This window comes from Sus scrofa, chromosome 14, assembly GCF_000003025.6.
Source record: "Sus scrofa isolate TJ Tabasco breed Duroc chromosome 14, Sscrofa11.1, whole genome shotgun sequence".
NCBI classification, from domain to species: Eukaryota; Metazoa; Chordata; class Mammalia; order Artiodactyla; family Suidae; genus Sus; species Sus scrofa.
In genome coordinates, this window is record NC_010456.5 from 28,146,955 (window position 1) to 28,167,569 (window position 20,615).

Here is a 20,615-nt window from a genome sequence, read left to right on the forward strand (position 1 = left end):
GGCCAAGCCGGGAGTTGTACTCTCTGTGCAGTCCTCAGGCAGGAGCTTTGTTCTGGCCCCAAGGCTACACACTGCTCACCCAGTAGTTTCACAACTGTTTAAAAGTCCCGTTCACTCAAAACCACCCGGATTCCTACTGTGGCACAACAGGATCAGCAGTATCTTGGGAGCACTGGGACGCAGGTTCAATCCTCAGCCCAGCCCAGCCCAGTGGGTTTAGGATCTGGCATTGCCGCAGCTGTGGCTTAGGTTAGCGACTGTGGCTTGGATCTGATCCCTGGCCTGGGAACTCCATGTGCCATGAGGCAGCCAAAAAAAGAAAAAAATAAATAAACCACCCATCTCCCTACTCATTAGTAACAGCCAACATTTACTGACCAGGGGCAGGGTTAAAAGTCCTGTCCCAACCCTAGGAGTGTCAATGCTGCAGTCTCCACAAGCTCCCCCTACAGTGTGCCTTGAGGATGCCAGGCCAGAAGGCAACACAATCAGATTCAAATCTGGGCAGGAGCTCCATGCCACATGCTGGAATGAACCTTGAGGCCCTTTCACCACTTCCGTGCAACCCAGCTCAAGGCCTGCTGAGGGATCCAAGGACAGCAGTGCCCAGGGACCCAGTTCTAATCCTCCAAGACCCCCACAAGGACGGCCTGGCCCCAAGCAGCTCATGGAGGGCCTTGGGGACTAAGAGAGCCCCCTGGAACTCGAGTCTCAGGTTAGTCCAGACACCTGGGTGGTCCTGGGAGAGGCCCAGCCAAGCCCCAGGAGGTGTGACCAAGGCCACCAGCGGTGAGGTCTGAGGTGACCCCCTCCCTAAGCCGAGCAGAGCTGGGTCCTCACCCCTCGGGGGCACAGACCAGCCTCAGCCAATTGCTTCACTGCTCAGAGCTCTGTCACAGAAGCACATCTGCCTGCCCCTCCTTCACACAGTGGGGGGGGGGGATAAATGACACAGACCCTGAGAGCTTTCAGTAAGCAGCAAGCCCGAGTTCAAGCTCCTACCCGAATAGTCTGGCCTGCGGACAAGGTGCATGGGCCGCAGAGCGTGGAGCTGGGAAAGTGCAATCATCATATCTGAGGCCACAAGCATCCATCCTCCATGCCACCATGGGTCCACACGGTCTACACTCGCTTCACAAGACTCCTCCCACTGCCCCTGTTCTACACGTGAGGACAAATAACTCACCCAGGGATGCACGACCAGCCAAGCCAGGCCAGCCCTTAACCTGGGGCTGTATTGACCAGTGCCCAGTGCAGGGCCCACACCCAGAGCAGGGGAAGGGCAATCAGGGATGTGGACTGTGACAGCATCTGTCCTCATGGCTCCTGAGGGGCCCTTATCCCCCAGGCTCTGCAATCAAACCAGGTCCCTGGTTGGAGAGAAGAGGTCCCAAGTCCTGCTATGTGGCTTCTTCCTTCTCCCCAGGGAGCAGGAGTGGGGGTGGGTGGAGGATAAGCCCACTTTCTGCCCCGGCCTGGGCCACTCCAGCAGCTGGCCCAGCCAATCCCTGGTGCTTTCCAGGTTTACGGGAATAAAGAGGCCTGCCCCCTCCCGCACAGAGTGAAAAGCTCAAACCCAAAGTAAGAGATCAGAAATGGCAGTGATGGGAATTCCAATCGTGGATCAGTGGGTTAAGGATCCAGAATTGCCGCAGGCTGCGGTATAGGTCGCAGACGGGGCTCAGATGCCATGTTGCTGTGGTGTAGGCTGGCAGCTGCAGCTCTGATTCAACTCCTAGCCTGGGAACTTCCATATGCTGCAGGTGTGGCCCTAAAAAGAAAAAAAAATAATAAAGAAATGGCATTGATGGACACAGGGGGGGCACAGGGGAGCTTCCACGAGCAAATCTGGAAAACTGTCAGCAGAGGATAAACATTCAGAAATCTCAAGTGGTCATAAAGTCACAGGAGAGGCAACCGGGCAGCATCTGCTGCATGTCCTCAACACTGCCTGTCACATATAACATGCACTAATGCAGCCAATATACACAGTTGGGCATGAGGGATATTGGAAAGGAAGAATTGTTTTATGTGTAGACTTGAGGCTCAGCTCCTCTGGCAACTTCTCTGAGTCTGTGACTGGGGAGGCCACTGAGATGCCTTGCCTCTTAGCCTTGCCCATCCTGCCTCGCAGCTGCCCACACCCCACCCAAAACGTCAGGGGAATCACATGGAATGCTCACCCCGTGGTAGCCACATATCCAGGGCACCTGCAGGGACCCTGACTCACATTCACACCGAAGTCTGGTGACGTGGAACTCCAGATGGCACCAATGCTTGCAGCCGCCAGCATGGCCTCCACGGCGTGCACGCTGTTGGGTAAATAGCCTATGAAGGGAACACAGGGAGAAAGCTCAGTTCAGGGTGTGTGGAGGCAGAGGGCTTTCAAAAGCACCTCCGAGGAGTTCTCACTGTGGTGCAGCGGAAAGGAATCTGACTAGGAACCATGAGGTTGCGGGTTCAATCCCTGGCCTCGTTCAGTGGGTTAAGGATCCGGCGTGGCCGTGAACTGTTGCGTAGGTCGAAGACACAGCTCCGATCTGGCATTGCTGTGGCTGTGGTGTAGGCTGGCAGCTACAGCTCCAATTCAGCCCCTAGCCTGGGAACCTCCATGTACCACGGGTGCGGCCCTAAAAAAGACAAAAAGACAAAAGCACCTCCGAGAGCCAGGGCGGGATTGGGGGCAGGGGCTGGCAGTGAAGCACTCACAGAGCACAGCCAGGTGCAGCCCACCTGCCTGGATACCTCTTGTTCAGATGGCCCAATCACCTCAGCCACCCTGACAGCTTCCTCTGGCACCCCCTCCAACGCCCTCCCATCAATGAGCCTTGCATGATCCGGCCTCGTCTCCCCCGGCTGTCTCCCACAGAAGCCTTCCTTCAGTTCTTCAGTTGTCCAAAGCTCCTCCTGCCTCAGAGCCTTTGCACAAGCTGCCTGGGCTGCCTGAACAACCTCCCACCTACACCAGCCTTCCTTATTCAGTGCACACATATCCCTCAGCCCTTGATGCAAATGAAACGTCCTCAGGCCACCCCATGAACTCAGGGCCCCTGGCCAGTCACCCCAAAGCACACTGCATTCCTCCCTCACCAGATGTTCCATAATAACCACTTGTGTATTATCATCATAATTGGCAATTTAACACATTGTTCTCTTGTGAGCAGGTACTCTTTCTCTCACTTTATCATATGCCTTTTGCCACGCCCTGCATAACAAGACCCGCAGATGTTGGCTGGCTGGCTGGCTGGTAAGGGGATGTCTGGACAGATGGAAGGAAAGAGAGAAGTAGGGCAATGAAGCTGGAGAGACAGATACAAGCCTGTAAGGGGCTCTGGCCCTCTGTCTAGTAGGAGGCTGGGCTTTCACAATAACAAAGGCAGAGAAGCTTTATGCCCAAAGAGATTGTGATTAATTAACTGATCGCCGTACATGTTCCAGAGGGAAAGTGTGCACTGAGGAGCAAGGTTCCTCAAAAGCCATCTGGTTAGCACCCTGGACAGCTCTCCCTGTTCCTCCTCCCATGGCTCTGAACCACCTACTTGACCACAGTGGAGGGCGCGTCCTTTTCTTTGGGTTCACTGCATCCCTCTACCAGGCCACAGTGTCCTAAGGAGTGGGGGTCCTGCGTTGCTCCCTTGGCCCCCTGGCTCCGCCCAGCACAGGGCAGACCCGCTGACAGACGCTGGCTGCCCAAAAGAGACTTGGCTGCGGGTGTAAACTGAGGCATCTCAATGGTGCCCCCTCACCCCAGGGAGGCTGCATGATCCAGCTGGCTGGGGGTCCTGACACCCAGCCAGATGATGCCCACTTCACAGCAGAGAGCAGCTCTGCATCATTGAAGCCCTCCCAGCATCTCCCTGTTGACTCCCCCTCCACACTCAGTTCCTAGAGCTCTCTTCTGGGACATACTGTCCCCATATCTAGTGACTATGATCAAGCCAAATCAGTACCAAAGCTGTGACACGCGGGAAGGACATGTCACCAAGCAGCAGGGGTCTAGGGCACAAGAGCAGGTGTCCCCCAAGAAAGCACAGCCAAGGGGGAGCCCCAAGACATCCTGTTCTCTGTTTTTCCTTCGCAGAAACACTTGTCTCCAAGGGAGATTTTTAAAAATGAAAGTTGGGGAGTTCCCATTGTGGCTCAGTGCGTAACAAACCCAGCTAGTATCCATGAGGATGGGATTCGATCCCTGGCCTTGCTCAGTAGGTTAAGGACCCAGCATTGCCATGAGCTGTGGTGTAGGTTACAGATGCAGCTTTGGTCCCGCGTTGCTGTGGCTATGGTGTAGGCTGGCAGGTGCAGCTCTGATTCAACCCCTAGCCTGGGAACTTCCATAAGCCATGGTGTGGCCCTAAATAGAAAAAAAAATGAAAACTGAAGGGAAGAAAAACATTGGAGATTAGAAGAGCCTTCTGAATCCCTTGACTCCCTTTTCTAGACAGGTTAAAATGGATGGAGAAGAACTGAGGTTTCAACCACAAAAATGTCTGCTCTGACCCAGCACACATGCGTTCATCCAATAAACAATCGTTATATGCCTTCTATGCACCAGGCACCCTCGGACTGAGATGCAGCAGCAAATAGGAGACAAAGCCCCATCCTCTACTACTGGAGGACAGACGTGCATGCAAGCGCACACACACACACACACACACACACAGATATAATCCTATGGGAGTTCCTTTGTAGCTCAGTGGGTTAAGAACTCGATTAGTATCTATGAAAACTCAAGTTCAATTCCTGGCCTCGTTCAGTGGGTTAAGGACCTGGCATTGCCATGAGCTGTGGTGCAGGTCACAGACGTGGCTCAGATCCTACATTGCAGTGGCTGTGGAGTAGGCTGGCAGCTGTATCTCTGATTTGACCCCTAGCCTGGGAACTTCTATATGCTGCAAGGGTGGCCCTAAAAAACAAAAACAAAACAAAACAAAAAAATCCTATGACTTCGGGGGTGGGGGTGGGGGGTGGAGTAAGGTGCCAAAGGAAAACAAAGCAGGTGCAGAGAGAATGGTGATGGATTTTTCCACAGGACAGCAGGGTGAAGTCCTGGATCTGCAGGAGAATATTCCATTGAGGGCTGAAATAGGCAGCAAAGAGGCATGTCCCTTACAATCAGTCCCTTTCTGTTACATGTCAACTGACATCCGGTGAGCGGTGGCTTCCGGCCAGCTCCGTCATCTGAGAAGACACGAGGTGGGGCCCATTCATGCAGCTGACCTAGGGTAAGGCCACCCTCTTTGTAAACACACCGAGCACCCACTTGCAGCAAGCTCCGGAGAAAGGCACACCCATGCCAGTGTGCCCATTGGCTTCTCCTGCTGTCGCCCCGTCTGGTGGCTCTGGTCCCATGACCATGGGGGTGGGGAGGACGGTTCAGCAGTGGAGTTTGGAGCCAAGTGGAGGAGACTGATTATCAAATAATCACAAAACATAATTACCTACAACACATTCTCTGTAGAAAGAGGACGAGACGCCAACAGAGGATCTAACAGGAGGGCCTGGCTTAGGGATGACAAGTGGCTTCCTTGAGTGACGTTTGGGGAGAGAGCTAGGGGCTGGTGGGGAAGACAGGAGCTGGGACTGAGGATGGGTCGGGGGGGATGTTTCGAGGAGGCGGGGAAGGAAGTGAGAGTGCACGGCTTGCTGACGGAGTCCGAGTCCTCATCTCCACCCTGAGGGCAGTGGGGCCGGTGCGCTTCCGAGCAGGGGAGGGACACCATCAGGGCCACTGCAGTTGGTGCCATGAGTGAGGGCAGGTGGAGAGAAGACAGGCAAGCCCTTCTCTTTGGTTTAAGAGCAAGATCTTGGCGTTCCCGCTGTGGCTCAGCAGAAACGAATCCGACTAGGATCCATGAGGACGTGGGTTTGATCCCTGGCCTCAGCTCAGTGAGTTAAGGATCTAGCGTTGCCATGAGCTGTGGTGTAGGTCACAGACACAGCTTGGATCTGGCATTGCTGTGGCTGTGGCTGCGGTGTAGGCCAGCAGCTGTAGCTCCAATTCACCACTTAGCCTGGGAATTTCCATATACTGTGGGTGCAATCCTAAAAAGACAAAAATAAAGAACAAGATCTGATTTCCAATCCTGGAAAGAACGATTTAAATCCTGACCCCAACACCACAGCAGAAAACACACAGAACCCCAGCCAGGCTTGGACTGGAATCCGTCTCAACACTGACCTCATCACCAGCCCCACTCTGGGCGCCAGTGTATGGGTGGGGCCAAGAAAGCACACATAGCTTCTCTGCCCGGGAAAGACTCCACATAACCAGCCCAAGAGCCACAGGCCAGGCACCGGGAAATCCGGGCCCAGTGGTACTAGTGCTATGTCATGGCACCAATTCTTCAAACAACTCTATGATTTTTTTAAAAATTTAAAAAACATTGTTTTAAAGAGGGAGTTCCCTGGTGGCCTAGGAGTTAAGGATCCAGCACTGTCACTGCTGTGGCTTAGGTTTGATCCCAGGCCCAGGAACTTCTGCATGCCTTGGGCATGGCCAAAAAAAACCCCAATGTGCCAGGGACTCTCATTGTCCAGCTCCCTCCAGCCAGTCACTTTCAATGATCTTCCTTCTTGGTCTGTTTTTTGCTGCACATGTACACACGAGTCCATGTATAATCTGACATGACTCCACCTCATTCCTTCCAAACCATTCCCTCAGTCGGCCGTAGGATCCCCCCCGCCCCCCACCGCACCATGACAAGCCCAGAAATAACCCACCAACGACCCGGTCGCCTTTCTTCACACCCATTTTCCTCATTGCTGCTGCAAACAAAGCCACCTGTTGCCGCAACTCTTCAAAGGTCACCTTCAAGATTTCTTCCTTGCCTTCCCCTGGGAAGAGAAAAAGGACCATCCTAAAAAGATGTTCGGGAGTTCCCGTTGTGGCTCAGCAGAAACGAATCTGACTGGTATCCATGAGGATTCGGGTTCCATCCCTGGCCTCGCTCAGTGGGTAAAGGATCCAGCGTTGACAATGAGCTGTGGTGTAGGTCACAGAAGTGGCCAGATCCTGTGTTGCTGTGGCTCTGACATAGTCTGGCAACTGCAGCTCTGAATTGACCCCTAGCCTTGGAACGTCCATATGCTGCGGTGCAGCCCCAAAAAGGCAAAAAATAATAATAATAATAACCATAAAAATAAAATAGGAGCTCCCATTGTGGCGCAGCAGAAACGAATCTGACTAGGAACCGTGAGGATTTGGGTTGGATCCCTGGCCTCTCTCAGTGGGTTAAGGACCTGGCATTGCCGTGAGCTGTGGTGTAGGTTGCAGACACGGCTCAGATCCAGTGTTGCTGTGGCTGTGGTGTAGGCTAGCAGCTGTAGCTCCAATTAGACCCCTAGCCTGGGAACTTCCATATGCTGCAGGTGTGGCCCTAAAAAACAAAAAATAAGACATTCTGAGTCACAGATATGGACAAAAACACTTTTTCAGATATAGCTTAGAAATACATTCCCAGAAGATGTTATGCAGCTGCAAAGAATGCAAAACACAATGCAGGTTTATCCGACTACACAGAAAGGAAAAAAAAAAAAAAAAAAAAAAGGAGAGGGAAAGGGTGCCTCTAAGACATATTATTTTATTTTTATTTTTTGGTCTTTCTAGGGCCGCACCTGCAACATATGGAGGTTCCCAGGCTAAGGGTCTAATCGGAGCTGTAGCCACTGGCCTACGCCAGAGCCACAGCAACGCGGGATCCAAGCCGAGTCTGCAACCTACACCACAGCTCATGGCAACGCAGGATCCTTAACCCACTGAGCAAGGCCAGGGATCAAACCCGCAACATCACAGTTCCTAGTCAGATTCGTTAACCACTGAGCCGCAATGGGAACTCTGATTTCTTTTTTAATGTTTTTATTAAATGAAGAATCCTTTGATTGAGGTTGTGATTGTTTTTTCCATACAGGTTTTCATTTTGAAATAATTATAGGTGGCCAGGAAGATGCAAAGCTAGTCTGGAGAGGTCTGGGCTACCCTTTACCCAGTCTCCCCCACTGGTTACAGCTCCCATCATTGCAGTACGTTGGCAAAGCCAGGAAGCTGACATTGATACAACGTGTGTGTGTGGTTCTCTGTGATTTTATAGCATTTTCTGCAACCATCACAACAATCAACATCCAGAACACCTCCATAACCACAACAATCCCCCTCCTGCCACCCTATTACAGTCACTCCCCGCCCACCCTCAAGCCCACCCTGGCACTCCACATCCGTTCTCCATGGCTATAATCTTCGAGTTTCAAGGATGTTACAAGAATGCAATTGTACAGTAGGTCACCTTTTAAGATTGGCTTTTTCACTCAGTGCAACGCCCTTAAGATTCACCCCAGTTATTGCATGTATAACAATTCATTATTTTTATTGCTGAGTAGAATTCCACCTTTGGTTTGGCTTTCATAATGCTAACGGTTTCCTGTTGGGGCGATGGAAATGTTATGGAACTAGAGAGAGATGGTTGCACGACCTTGTCAATACACTAAACAGTCCTGTGAATATTCTAAAACCACTGAACTAAAAAACAGTAAAGAGGGTAGCTCAATGGGTTAAGGACCCAGCACTGTCACTGCTGTGGGTTGGGTTACCACTGCGGCGTGGGTTCGATCTCCGGCCCTGGAATTTCCACATGTCATGGGTGCAACCAAAACAAAAACAAAAAACAATAAACAATAAAGGCCTGAAGTTCCCGTTGTGGCTCAATGGCAATGACACCAAATAGTGGCCATGAGGACTCAGGGTCAATCCCTGGCCTCACTCAGTGGGTTAAAGATCCAGTGTTGCCATGAACTGTGGTCAGAGTGACCTTGTGACCTTGTGATGTAGGTCGAAGACTCGGCTCGGGTCTGGCATTGCTGTGATTGTGGCGTAGGCCAGAGGCTGCAGCTCCGATTTGACCCCTAGCCTGGGAAAAAAACAAAAACAAAAACAATAAAGAGGTGAGGTTTATGTTATGTAAATTATATCCCAATTGAAGAAAGAGCCTCCTTACTCCTTCTGCTCCATGCTTCCCGAAGCCCATGCCCACTGAGGCTGTCCACCTGTGACCAGTGTCACAATGTGGACAGGGCTCATCACACACAACTCGCATGTTACTGAAATGCTGGTGTAAACCAAGTCTTATTATACTTAAAAGAATGCAAAGAAACTCTGGGGAATGTCTTCATTCATTTATTTGTATAAAGCTAGGATTTGACAGAATGGTTCTGCTTAAGGCATGACACGGCTTGAGGCCAGAGAAATGGTACTTGGGCACCCCGTGATGGAGCTCCAGGCACACCCCTAATAGACTCTCTCCTTCCCCAGGATGCAACCCCTGTTCCCACCCCACAACTAGGGGCACCACTGGATTCCAGAGCTCTCTGGCTCAAACCCTCTGAGGACGCCCCACTGCCTCTCACTCAGCTCCAGACTCCTGGCCAAGGCCTTTGAGGCCCTCCAGGCCTGGCTCCACCAGCCTCCCTGACCGCACCACCTGCCCCTCTCCCAGCCACATGCCTCTCCTGCCATCCCCCCCACACCCCTCCACCTGGAATTTTCTCCCCCTGCCTCCACATGGCTCCTCATCTTATTCAAGTTCTGCTCAAACCCTCCACACAGGGCCTCCCTGGTAGCCTATCTAAAACAGCCCTGTGGGGAGTTCCCACTGTGTCTGAGCAGGTTACAAACCTGACTAGCATCCATGAGGATGCTGGTTTGATCCCTGGCCCCTGCTCAGTGGGTTAAGGACCCAGTGTTGCTATGAGCTATGGCGTAGGTCCCAGATGCAGCTCCTGCGTTGCTGTGGCTGTGGCATAGGCCAGAAGCTACAGCTCTAATTCAACCCCTAGCCTCAGAACTGCCATATGCCACAGGTGCAGCCATTAAAAAAAAAAAAAAAAAAAAAAGTTAGGATGGAGAGCTCCCTGGTGACCTAATGATTAAGGATTCCATGTTATCACTGCTGTGGCTCAGGTTCGATCCCTGGCTGGGGAATTTCTGCATGCCACAAAAAAAAAACATTAAGATGGTAGAGCTAATGTGTTTTTCACTACAAAAAGAAAAAACTACAGGAGTTCCCGTCGTGGCGCAGTGGTTAACAAATCCGACTAGGAACCATGAGGTTGTGGGTTCCATCCCTGCCCTTGCTCAGTGGGTTAACGATCCGGCATTGCCGTGAGCTGTGGTGTAGGTTGCAGACGCGGCTCGGATCCAGCGTTGCTGTGGCTCTAGCGTAGGTCGGTTGCTATGGCTCCGATTCAACCCCTAGCCTGGGAACCTCCATATGCCGGGGGAGCGGCCCAAAGAAATAGCAAAAAAAAGACAAAAAAAAAAAAAAAAAGAAAAAACTACAGGGAACTATATGCAATATCCTGAGATAAATCATCAAGGGAAAGAATATAAAAAAGAATGTATCTATATGTATAACTGAATCACTTTGCTGTACACCAGAAATTAACACAACATTGTAAATTAACTATACTTCAATTTAAAAAAATAAAAGAGTTCCCTTTGTGGCTCAGCAGTTAACAAATCCGACTAGGATCCATGAGGTTGCATGGATCCATGATGTGTCAATCCCTGGCCTCACTCAGTGGGTTAAGGATCTGGCGTTGCTGTGGCTGTGGCATGGGTCGGCAGCTGCAGCTCAGATTCAACAACCCCAAGCCCTAGCCTGGGAACTTCCATATGCCACTGGTGTGGCCCTAAAAAGCAAAATAAAATGAAATAAAATAAAATAATTAATTATTTTAAAAAACAAAAAAGTCTTTTGGGATAGGTCATGATGGAAAATAACATAAGGAATGGAATGTATATATATATATGTGTGTGTGTATGACTGGGTCACTTTGCTGTATAGCAAAAGTTGGCACAAAATTGTAAAATAACTAGACTTTTAAAAAGAAAAAATACAGCTCTGATTCAACCCCTAGCTTGGGAACCTCCTATGCCACAGGTGCGGCCCTAAAAAAAATTAATTAATTTTAAAAAAAGAACCAGCTATAATAGAAGAAAATAAAAGCATTTAAAATTTTTTAAAAAAGAAAGAAAGAAAGGTATGGTTTGGAAACAGTATACCACAGATTCTGAGTGCTTCAGAGCCTCTACACACTAGGAGTGGAAAATCGGAGTGGTGGCTGGGACTTACTTGCCACGTAAAGGGCCACCCTGTCGTTCTCCTTGTGTTGCAGGAGGTTTTCTGCATAGTTGAGGCGACTGCCTTTGAACCACTCGGGGACATCCGATATCCCTTTGGATGTGTCCACAACCTAGGGAGGACAGCAGAGCAGGGCATGTATGCAGGTGAGAGTGACACCACGGATTTGAGAAGCGACTCCGTGCCCCAGGAAGCCAGCTAACTCTCCAGCCCAAAGCATCACTAAATTGCTTTACAGACTGAACACTGAACGATCCGGCGTTGCCGTGAGCTGTGGTGTAGGTTGCAGACGCGGCTAGGATCCCGAGTTGCTGTGGCTCTGGCGTAGGCCGGTGGCTATGGCTCCGATTCAACCCCTAGCCTGGGAACCTCCATATGCCGCGGGAGTGGCCCAAGAAATAGCAAAAAGACAAAAAAACAAAACAAAACAAAACAAAAAACAGACTGAACACTGACCTGGATCAAAAGCTAGAAACTGAAAATAGAAATGGATGCAATACTGTGTATCTTAAGCATTCTCACCATAATAAAAATAGTTTAAAAAAAAAAAAAGAGTCAACTAGGAGGTGATGGATGTGTTAATTATCTTGCTAATTATTCCACAAGGTACATGGATATCAAATTATCCCATGTACACTTGAAATATATACAATTATATGTGTCAATTTTTCCTCACTGAAGTCAAAAAAAAAATTAATGCCAAGAGAAAACACCACCCCACTAATTTACTCTTTCAACAAATATTTATTAAGCAAATAGTTGATGAAAGATGCTGAGAGAAAATAAATAACACAGATGTGGCAGCTGCTCGACGCTGTAGGTCTGAGCAGGTGTGTGGAAACCAAGAGGTCAAGGTACAGGGCTCACCTGGTCCTCCCACCACAATTTTCTGGAAATTTGACCCCTGCCTCCTTCCTTAGAGGCTGGAAGCTTGGGGGTTTTTTCTGAAGTGCCTATAGAGGAACCTTTCAGAATGGTCCACCCCACAATTAAAGCAAAAACACAGGAATTTAGGAGTTCCCCTCATGGATCAAAAGAAATGAAACTGACTAGGACCCATAAGGAAGCAGGTTCGATCCCTGGCCTCGCTCAGTGGGTTCGGGATCCAGGGTTGCTGTGAGCTATGGCGTAGGTGGCAGAGGAGGCTTGGATCTGGCATTGCTGTGGCTGTGGCTCCAATTGTCCCCTAGCCTGGGAGCTTCCATATGCTGTGGGTGAGGCCCTAAAGAAAAGACAAAAATAAATAAATAAAACAAAAACACTATAATTTATACTTTGAATAACAAAGTCCTCATTCCCTCGATATTTATTGATTTATAGCATGAGGAGTTGAAAAAAATTCTCGGAGTTCCCGTTGTGGCTCAGTGGTTAACGAAACCGACTAGGAACCATGAGGTTTTGGGTTCGATCCCTGCCCTTGCTCAGTGGGTTAACGATCCGGTGTTGCTGTGAGCTGTGGTGTAGGTCAAAGACGCGGCTCGGATCCCGCATTGCTGTGACTCTGCCATAGGCCAGTGGCTACAGCTCCGAATAAACCCCTAGCCTGGGAACCTCTATGTGCCGCAAGAGCGGCCCTAGGAAAAGCAAAAAGACAAAAAAAGAAAAAAATTCTCTAGAAGTTCCCCTTGTGGTACAATGGGATCGGTGGCATATTTGGAGCACTGGGATGGATCTATAGCTTCGCCGTAGGTCACAACTGTAACTCAGATCTGGTCCCTGGCCAGGAACTCCATATGCTGCAGGGCAGCCAAAAAAGAAAGGAAAAAAAAAAATCCCTAAAATCAGGCTAAGGAAAAAAAAAAAAAAAAACAATGATCATTTTTAAAAAACGTGTATGTTCATATTATCATTGAACTGTATACTTTAACATAGTTAAGAATGTAAATTTTGTTTTTGTTTCGTTTTATGGTCATACCTACAGCATATAGGAGTTCCCAGGCTAGGGGGCAAATCAGAGCTGTGGCTATGCCCTACACCACATCCAGCAGCAACACTGGATCCTTAACCCACTGAGCAAGGCCAGGAATCAAACCCATATCCTCACGGACACTGTGTCAGGTTCTTACCCCACTGAGCCACTACAGGAACTCCGTAAATACACCAGTTAGGTGTGTATTTAACCCCAGTTCTAAATTTTTTTTTTCAATGGCTGCACCCACGGCATATGGAAGTTCCCAGGCCAGGGACAGAATCTGAGTCACAGCTGTGACCTATGCCATAGCTGCGGCAACACCGGATTTTTAACCCACTGCACAGGGCTGGGGATCAAACTTGCACCTTCACAGTGACCTGAGCCGCTGCAATCAGATTCTTAACCCATTGTGCCACAGCAGAAACTCCCTAAAATTTTTGATAAAATAGAAAGAAAATGAGGTGTTCCCTTGTGGCACAGCAGGTTAAGGATCTGCCATTGTCACTGCAGTGACCTGAGTTACTGCTGTGGCTCAGTTTTGATTCTCAGCCCAGGAACTTTCCACATGCCACAGGCATGGCCAAAAGAATAAATAAAGAAGAAAGGAAATATGATTTAGTCTTCCCCCAAATTAACACTGTTTTGGAACATAACCACGATGAGATAACAAGTAAAGAAAATCTCTACCTACCTCATCATACATGCGTGAGAAGACAATTCTGCTGAATTTCCAGAACTCTGCCCAGAAGTCGGAATATGACTCAACTGACCAATGATATAAGTCATCATAATTTTCTGGAGGAAAAAAAAAAAAGGCACACAGCTTAGATTAATGTTAGGAGGAAAGTTTTAGACCAATGATAAGATGACACACCTAGGGAGGTACAGGTGTGTCTAAGTGGTTCAAAGGCATCTGATGAGGAAGGAACTTGGACGAGCAGGGTATCTTAGTTTCTGTTGAAGCAAACTCATCACTACTACTACCCAAAAGGAACAAAAGCAATGAGGCGGTGATTCTGAATCTTAGCCAGCATGCCGAAGACCATAGACTCTGGAGCCAGAAGGCCTGGGTTCAATCCTGGCTTGGTCATTTATTATCTGTGAGCTCCATAAGTGCTGTGTCTCTGTTTCCCCACGTCTAAAATGGAAATGGTTAATAGCAACCCCCTGCATAGGGCAATTGTGAGGATTTCGATGAGCTCATACATAAAATGCTTAAAAGCAGGCCTTAGACATAACCAGAGCTATTATTGGAGTTCCCGCTGTGGCGCAATGGGATCAGTGGCATCTCTGCATCGCCAGAATGCAGGTTCAAGCCCCGGCCCGGCACAGTGGGTTAAAGCATCTGGCATTGCTGCGGCTGCAGCATAGGTCAAAACTGTGGCTTGTGTCTGATTCCCTGGCCTGGGAACTCCATATGCCGTGGGGTAGCTAAAAAAAGAAAAAAAGAAAAAATAATAATTTGCTATTATTGTATTATACAAACTCAGGAAACCTATGTTCAACAGATCTGAAAACACAGATCAAAACTAGAAGCTTGCTGACACCTCCTCACGCCAGGAGGATGCTGAGGGAGGTGATTGATTTATTTATCTTTTTTCTTTCTTTCTTTCTTTCTTTTTTTTTTTTTCTCACTTTTTAGAGCCACACCCACAGCATATGGAAGTTCCCAGGCTAAGGGTCTAATCAGAGCTACAGCTGCTGGCCTACAACACAGCCACAGCAACTCAGGATCTGAGCCATGTCTGTGACCTACACCACAGCTCACGGCAACGCCGGATCCTTAACCCACTGAGCAAGGTGAGGGATCGAACCTGCATCCTCATGGATCCTAGTCAGGTTTATTAACTGCTAAGCCACGAAGGGAACACCTCTTTCTGTTTTTTGTTTGTTTGTTTTTCCTTTAGGGCCACACCCATGGCATATGGAAGTTGCCAGACTAGGGGTCAAATCAGGGCTGCAGCTGCCAGTCTACGCCACAGCCACTACAACATAGGATCTGAACCGCACCTGCGACCTACACTACAGCTCACGGCAATGCCAGATCCTTAATCCACTGAAGAGGGCCAGGGATGGAACCCACGACCTCATGGATACCAGCTGGGTTCATTACTGCTCAGCCACAACAGGAATTTCTATTTATTCAGATTTTTGAGTAAGCAATACATTCACAGGTTTCAACATTACAAGGGTATAAAAGGTTATATGGTTTTTTTTAAAAAAAAAAAAAAGGTCCTTCTCTCTTAGCCCACAACCATCTAGCTTTGCTGGCCCAGAGGTAACTAGTTCAAGAGATTGCTTTGTGTCTTTCCAGAGATACTATGCCTAAGTAAATACATTGCTCTCTCTCACTTGCACATGAATGGAAGCACACTCTTCTCACTGGGTTCTAATCCTGGGACCATGAGAAAGTCCCCTCCCCTCTTTGGGCCATTTTAATCCTGATATCTTTTCAATAGGACATACATTCATATGCTGGACATCCAGGGAGGGATATGATAACAGCAGAAAGATGACCAACAGGCCAAATTCTCTCACTGCCATCAATCAAGAGATTTAATCATGGGGGGACGGGGGGTACCCAGAGGAAGAGACACAAGGATCCCTGCCCTTCAGCAGTGTCCCTTCTCACTGAGGCATTCAGTCATTGCCCTCAATCATGCTGGAGGCAGAAGCCAGATGTAACAGGGATCTGAGAACTAGGGCAGCAAGGGTGGGGTGAGGATGCTGGGAGGAAGCCAAGTCAGCTGGAGTGGGCAGGGCCAGGGGAGGGATGGAAGGATCCCCAGACAGAGGAGCCCAGAAGGATGGGGCCTTAGGGCTCCAGAGAGAAAGGGAAGCTGCCTCCTGGTGGTGGTGCCCGCATCTCCTCCATGCCCCACAAGAGAACCGTCCCTGAGCCACCCCATCCACTCAAGCCAGGGCCACAGACCAGGGTAAGCCCGCAGGGAAGAATGCCAGCAACATCTGGAAGGCTGGGGCAGCCCTGAGCCTCTACGTGGGGACGCGGGCCACTCTGCCCCAGGACCATCTCCCTCTGTCATCTGGAACTGGCTGAAGGCAGCCATGGATCTTCCTGTGACAGTGGGGGTTGAACCTGCACTCAGGGGCCAGGCTAGGTGACCTGCATTGGAATCTCAGCTCTGCCCCTTCCTAGACAATGGCCTCGGGCTAGCTGGCTCGCTTCTCTGTGCCTGTGATGCTCACCTGTAACTCAGGGACAAGCAGAGAGAGGACCAAGAGAGAGCTGGTTGCTCCTGAGCCTGTTCGTCCAGGCTCAGACACAGCCACTCTAACTGGCTGACCTCATCCAGGTCATTAACCTTCTCTGGACCCTGGTCTCTTCGTCCGTAAGGGGAAGATAACAGTACTTATCGTAGGGTCAGTGTGGACTGAATGAGTCAAAACACATAAAGCACTAAGAACAGTGCTGGTCAGGGAGAAAAAGTGCCTGAGTGTGTCAGCTGTCACCATCACTCCTGACTGTTGTGCAGGAAGGTGACCTGTACCAGGCTACCCAACAGCACAGGATGAGCTCAGACACAGGGACAGGGAGGTAGAAGCATGGGAGGCATTTAAAGGCAGGCGCAGGATGCTGTGTCCCCTGTCTGGGAGAGCAGCGCCCAGATGGGGCGGTTCTCTGGAGCCTCCAGGACCCGTGGGAAACTGAACTGGACAAACAGACACCGCAGCTACTCCAACTCCCACCTCAGTCCTTACAAATTGCAGAGTTCTGGCACCAAAAACTCCCCCGGGGCTGACACAAGAGGTGGGGCAGAGGCTTGAAACGCAGCTCCACCCCTCCCCGCCCCCACCTTCGCCAAAACCTCAGAACCCTTCACAAAGCGTGTCACCAACAGCATCCTGGAGGGTGGAGGATGTAAGCAGCCTGCCCACCTGGGGAAAGAGGGGGTCACAACTGCATCTCAACATCGCAAGGACCTGAGAGGATGATGCACAAGTGGGTGGACTCTGTGGACACTTTCCCACTGGTGACAACCTGGCCAAATGATCAGCCTGGCTCTCCAGACAGCAAGGGGCTCCCGGGGCTTCTGCGCACACACGCACACACACCTCACCTCCACTCAGAGTCTGCGACCCAGAACCCCAGGGGACCAGCCATAGGCACGTGTGGTTCAGTCTACACGACACTCAGAAAGAACCTGAACTGACTGATATTAAATTCAGTTTTCAAGTGAAATTCAGGATTTCTGGGAGAAGCCCGATATCTGGCTGTGGTAGCCAGCCAACAGAGTCTCACCTCCTGCCATTTATGTCCCTACATCATCCCATCCCCACAATGAGCAGGGCTGATCTCCGTAACAGAATGCCCAGGAGTGTCTTTTGAGTTCGGGTCATAAAGACACTACAGTTTTTGCCTTGCTCTCTTGATCACCTGCCAGTGGCCATGTTGTGAGGACACTCGAGCTGTCCCAGGTGGCATGAAACAGAAGGCCTCCTGCCCGCAATCAGCACTGACTCCCTGCCCCATGAGCTGGTCCCTGTGAAGTAGGGCCTCCAGCCCTCATCAAACCTTCATCAAGCCCATCATCCAGCCAACAGATGGATGCACAGCCTCAGGAGACCCAGAGCCAGAACCACCCAGCTCCGCCACTCCCAGGAGCCAGGCCCACAGAAACCAAGAGATTCTAAATGTTTATCATTGTTTTTTGTCACTAAGCCTTGGGGTGATTTGCAATGCATCAGTAGGTAACTAATGCCCTGTCACACCACATGATGTCAGCTAGAGCAGGTAACAGCTGCCCTACCTGGCCCTTCACCCACATGCGACAGGCAACATAATATGGCGATTAAGGGCACTGACTCAAAAAAAAAAAAAAAAAAAGAGTTCCCTTGTGACAAAACAGGCTCTGGTCACTGCAGAGCTGTGGTGCAGATTCGATCCTTGGCCAGGCAACTTCCACATGCTACAAGCATAGCCAAAAAAAGTAATAAGAGCGCTGACTCTAGCTCCACCACTCACAGCTGCATGATCTCAACCAAGACTTTGAGTTTCCTTTTTCTCAGCTCAGAAATGAGATAAAAGCTGTACCTACTTGGCCAGGTTACTGAGGATTAAGTTAGTTAAAAGTACCTGAATGGGGCCTGGCACGCAGGAAGTGCTCACTAAATACCGTTATTAATAGCCTTGTCACCTGCCCGGTCCCTGCAGTTGTCAAGTTTGTAAAGCCCTGCTTACCATGTCACCTGCTTCTTCCTCTCCACCTGTGAGAATTCTGACCAGCCTTCACCTTCAAGTCTCAGCTCAAGAGTCTGCCAGCCCTTCTCAGCAGCATCCTGAGAGGCCCAGGATGCAGTGCCGTGCTCAGAAGGCAGGTGGCACGCACCCCTACATCTGGCATCGGTGCTGCCACCTTTGCACGAGCTTTGTCCCCAGAGCAAGCTTTCTGTTTGCTGGCCAGCTCTGTCCTGGATGCTGGCGTGCAGAGGCAAGTTGGGGCTTGTGATTTAAAGACACTTGGCTAGAGTTTCTGCTGTGGCGCAATGGGATCAGCGGCATCTCTGCAGTGCCAGGATGCAGGTTCAATCTGCAGCGTAGGTCCCAACTTCGGCTCAGATCTGATGCAAGGTCCTGGAACTCCATATGCCAAGGGGCAGCCAAAAATAAACAAATAAAGACGCCTGGCCCAGTCCTCCAAAAGAGCACGTACAATAAAGCTGGTGGCGCTCCTCTCATGACAGTGGTCTGTGTGTCCCCCAGGGCCTTGTGAACGGGGCCTTGCGTCACATGCGCAGATGTTAGGCTGGGTTGCAGGCTGCCCCCAATGTCTTTCCCTAGAAGACCTGAGGACTAGGTGGGCATGCGGGGAGTCCCCAGGTGAGCTCTGCTTAGAAGCCGTTGACAATGGCACTTGTCCCGGAGGAGAGACTTTATAGCTCTGCCCCTGCTAAACTGCAAGGAGAGGAGGCGGCCAGGCTGAGGGATTCATCCGGTCCATTCACCCTCAAGGCCTGAGAGATCATGTGCTTTTCTCCCTGTATACCCCAGCAACAGCACCACTCACTATGCCAGCTACACACAAGCCACCGCTGGCGGTGCAGACACAAGTTCAAGGGTGCTGTCGTTTTTTTTTTCCTTTGGTGGTGCCCGCAGCATGCAGAAGTTCTTGGGCCAAACCCTTGCCACAACAGTGACCCCAGCCACTGGAGTGACCATGTCAGACCTTTAACCTGCTAGGCCGCCAGGGAACTCCAAGAGGTGCTGTCTTCAAGCAATGAGTGCTCACAAGTAAATGAAAAGGCAAAGCAGGCTGAAAGTCTAAATTACATGCACTTGGAGAGCAGAGGAAAAAATGGTCAGAGAGGATAACCAAAGGGTAGGTGGCACTTGAGTTTGTTCTTAAAGCAAAACCCCAAACCTCCAGAGCCAGGTCCACGGAAAAGAGAGAAGCAGGTTGAGTCAACCATCAGGAGTGGAAGAGAAGGAAAAGAAAAAACCTAGCTCCAGGAGCTCCCGTCACAGCACAGCAGAAACAAATGAGGTTTCGGATTCAATCCCTGGCCTCACTCAGTGGGTCATGGATCCGGCACTGTCGTGAGCTGTAATGTAGGCTGCAGATGTGGCTTGGATCCCGAGTTGCTGTGGCTGTGGTGGAGGCTTGCAGCTATAGCTCCGATTCAACCTCTAGCCTGGGAGCCTCCATATGCTGTGGGTGCAGCCCTGAAAAGCCAAAAAAAAAAAAAAAAAAAGAAAAGAAAAGAAAAAAGAAAAAACCTAGCTCCAAACCACCCCTAGACCAAGAGAGGATTCCCACTCAACTCAGCTGATGCTGTCACGTGAGGACACAGACCCAGCATCCCTGGGCTTTGAGTTTTCAAAAGAAACTTGAGATCTTGTTTTTCCTATGCAATCTTTCAATGTGTGAGCCACCCAAACTAAGTCAGCAGGTCCAATCTGGCCCACGGGCCACCAATCCCAGCCTTAAAGGACAGACAGGAGATAGACAGGCAGGCTGTGAGCTACGGTGCTGCCAGTATTTACTCCACAACCCCCACAGGTCAGGTGCAGGCCAGCACTGGGCCTGGTCATCTCCTGTCACCCTCACATCCACCCAATGACACGGGCCTCTCATTCTGCCCATTTAACAGATAAGAAACTGAGGCTCAGGGAGGTCCAGTGACTTCCTTCGGATTGCATGGCTAGTCAGATTACAAATAGGTCTCACCAACCTCACAGGACCACCCTTCTGTGAAATCAGTTTGTAAAACATCAGGGCTAGGCAATCCCCAGGAGAACAGCTGGCAGAGAAGAGAGAGATGGGGAGTTTCTGTTGTGGCTCAGTGGGTTAAGGACCTAACACTGTCTCTGTGAGGATGCAAGTTCAATCGCTAGCCTTGCTCGGGGGGTTAAGGATCTAGCATTGGCATGAGCTGTGGTGTAGGCTGCAGATGAGGCTTCAGTCTGGTGTTGCTACGGCTGTAGTGTAGGCCGGCAGCTGCAGCTCTGATTCGACCTGGGAACTATTTCATATGCCCGGGAACTTCCATATGCCACAAGTGCAGGCGTGAGAAAAAAGAAGAAAAAAACCCAGTGTGCTGAGCCGAGGATT

At 50.1% G+C, this 20,615-nt stretch overlaps 1 protein-coding gene across 1 annotated transcript in view; it reads right to left on the bottom strand.

Moving 5' to 3' along the window:
- The window catches only part of AACS (acetoacetyl-CoA synthetase), a 59,417-nt gene that overhangs the window by 37,110 nt on the left and 1,692 nt on the right, over window positions 1-20,615 (bottom strand). Inside the window, exons 2-5 of the mRNA XM_021072487.1 lie at window positions 13,736-13,839; window positions 11,124-11,244; window positions 6,721-6,834; window positions 2,231-2,328 (exon numbers count right to left, since the gene is read on the bottom strand). Of these exons, the coding sequence (XP_020928146.1) occupies window positions 2,231-2,328; window positions 6,721-6,834; window positions 11,124-11,244; window positions 13,736-13,839 (437 nt within the window). The remainder of the gene's footprint in view (window positions 1-2,230; window positions 2,329-6,720; window positions 6,835-11,123; window positions 11,245-13,735; window positions 13,840-20,615) is intronic.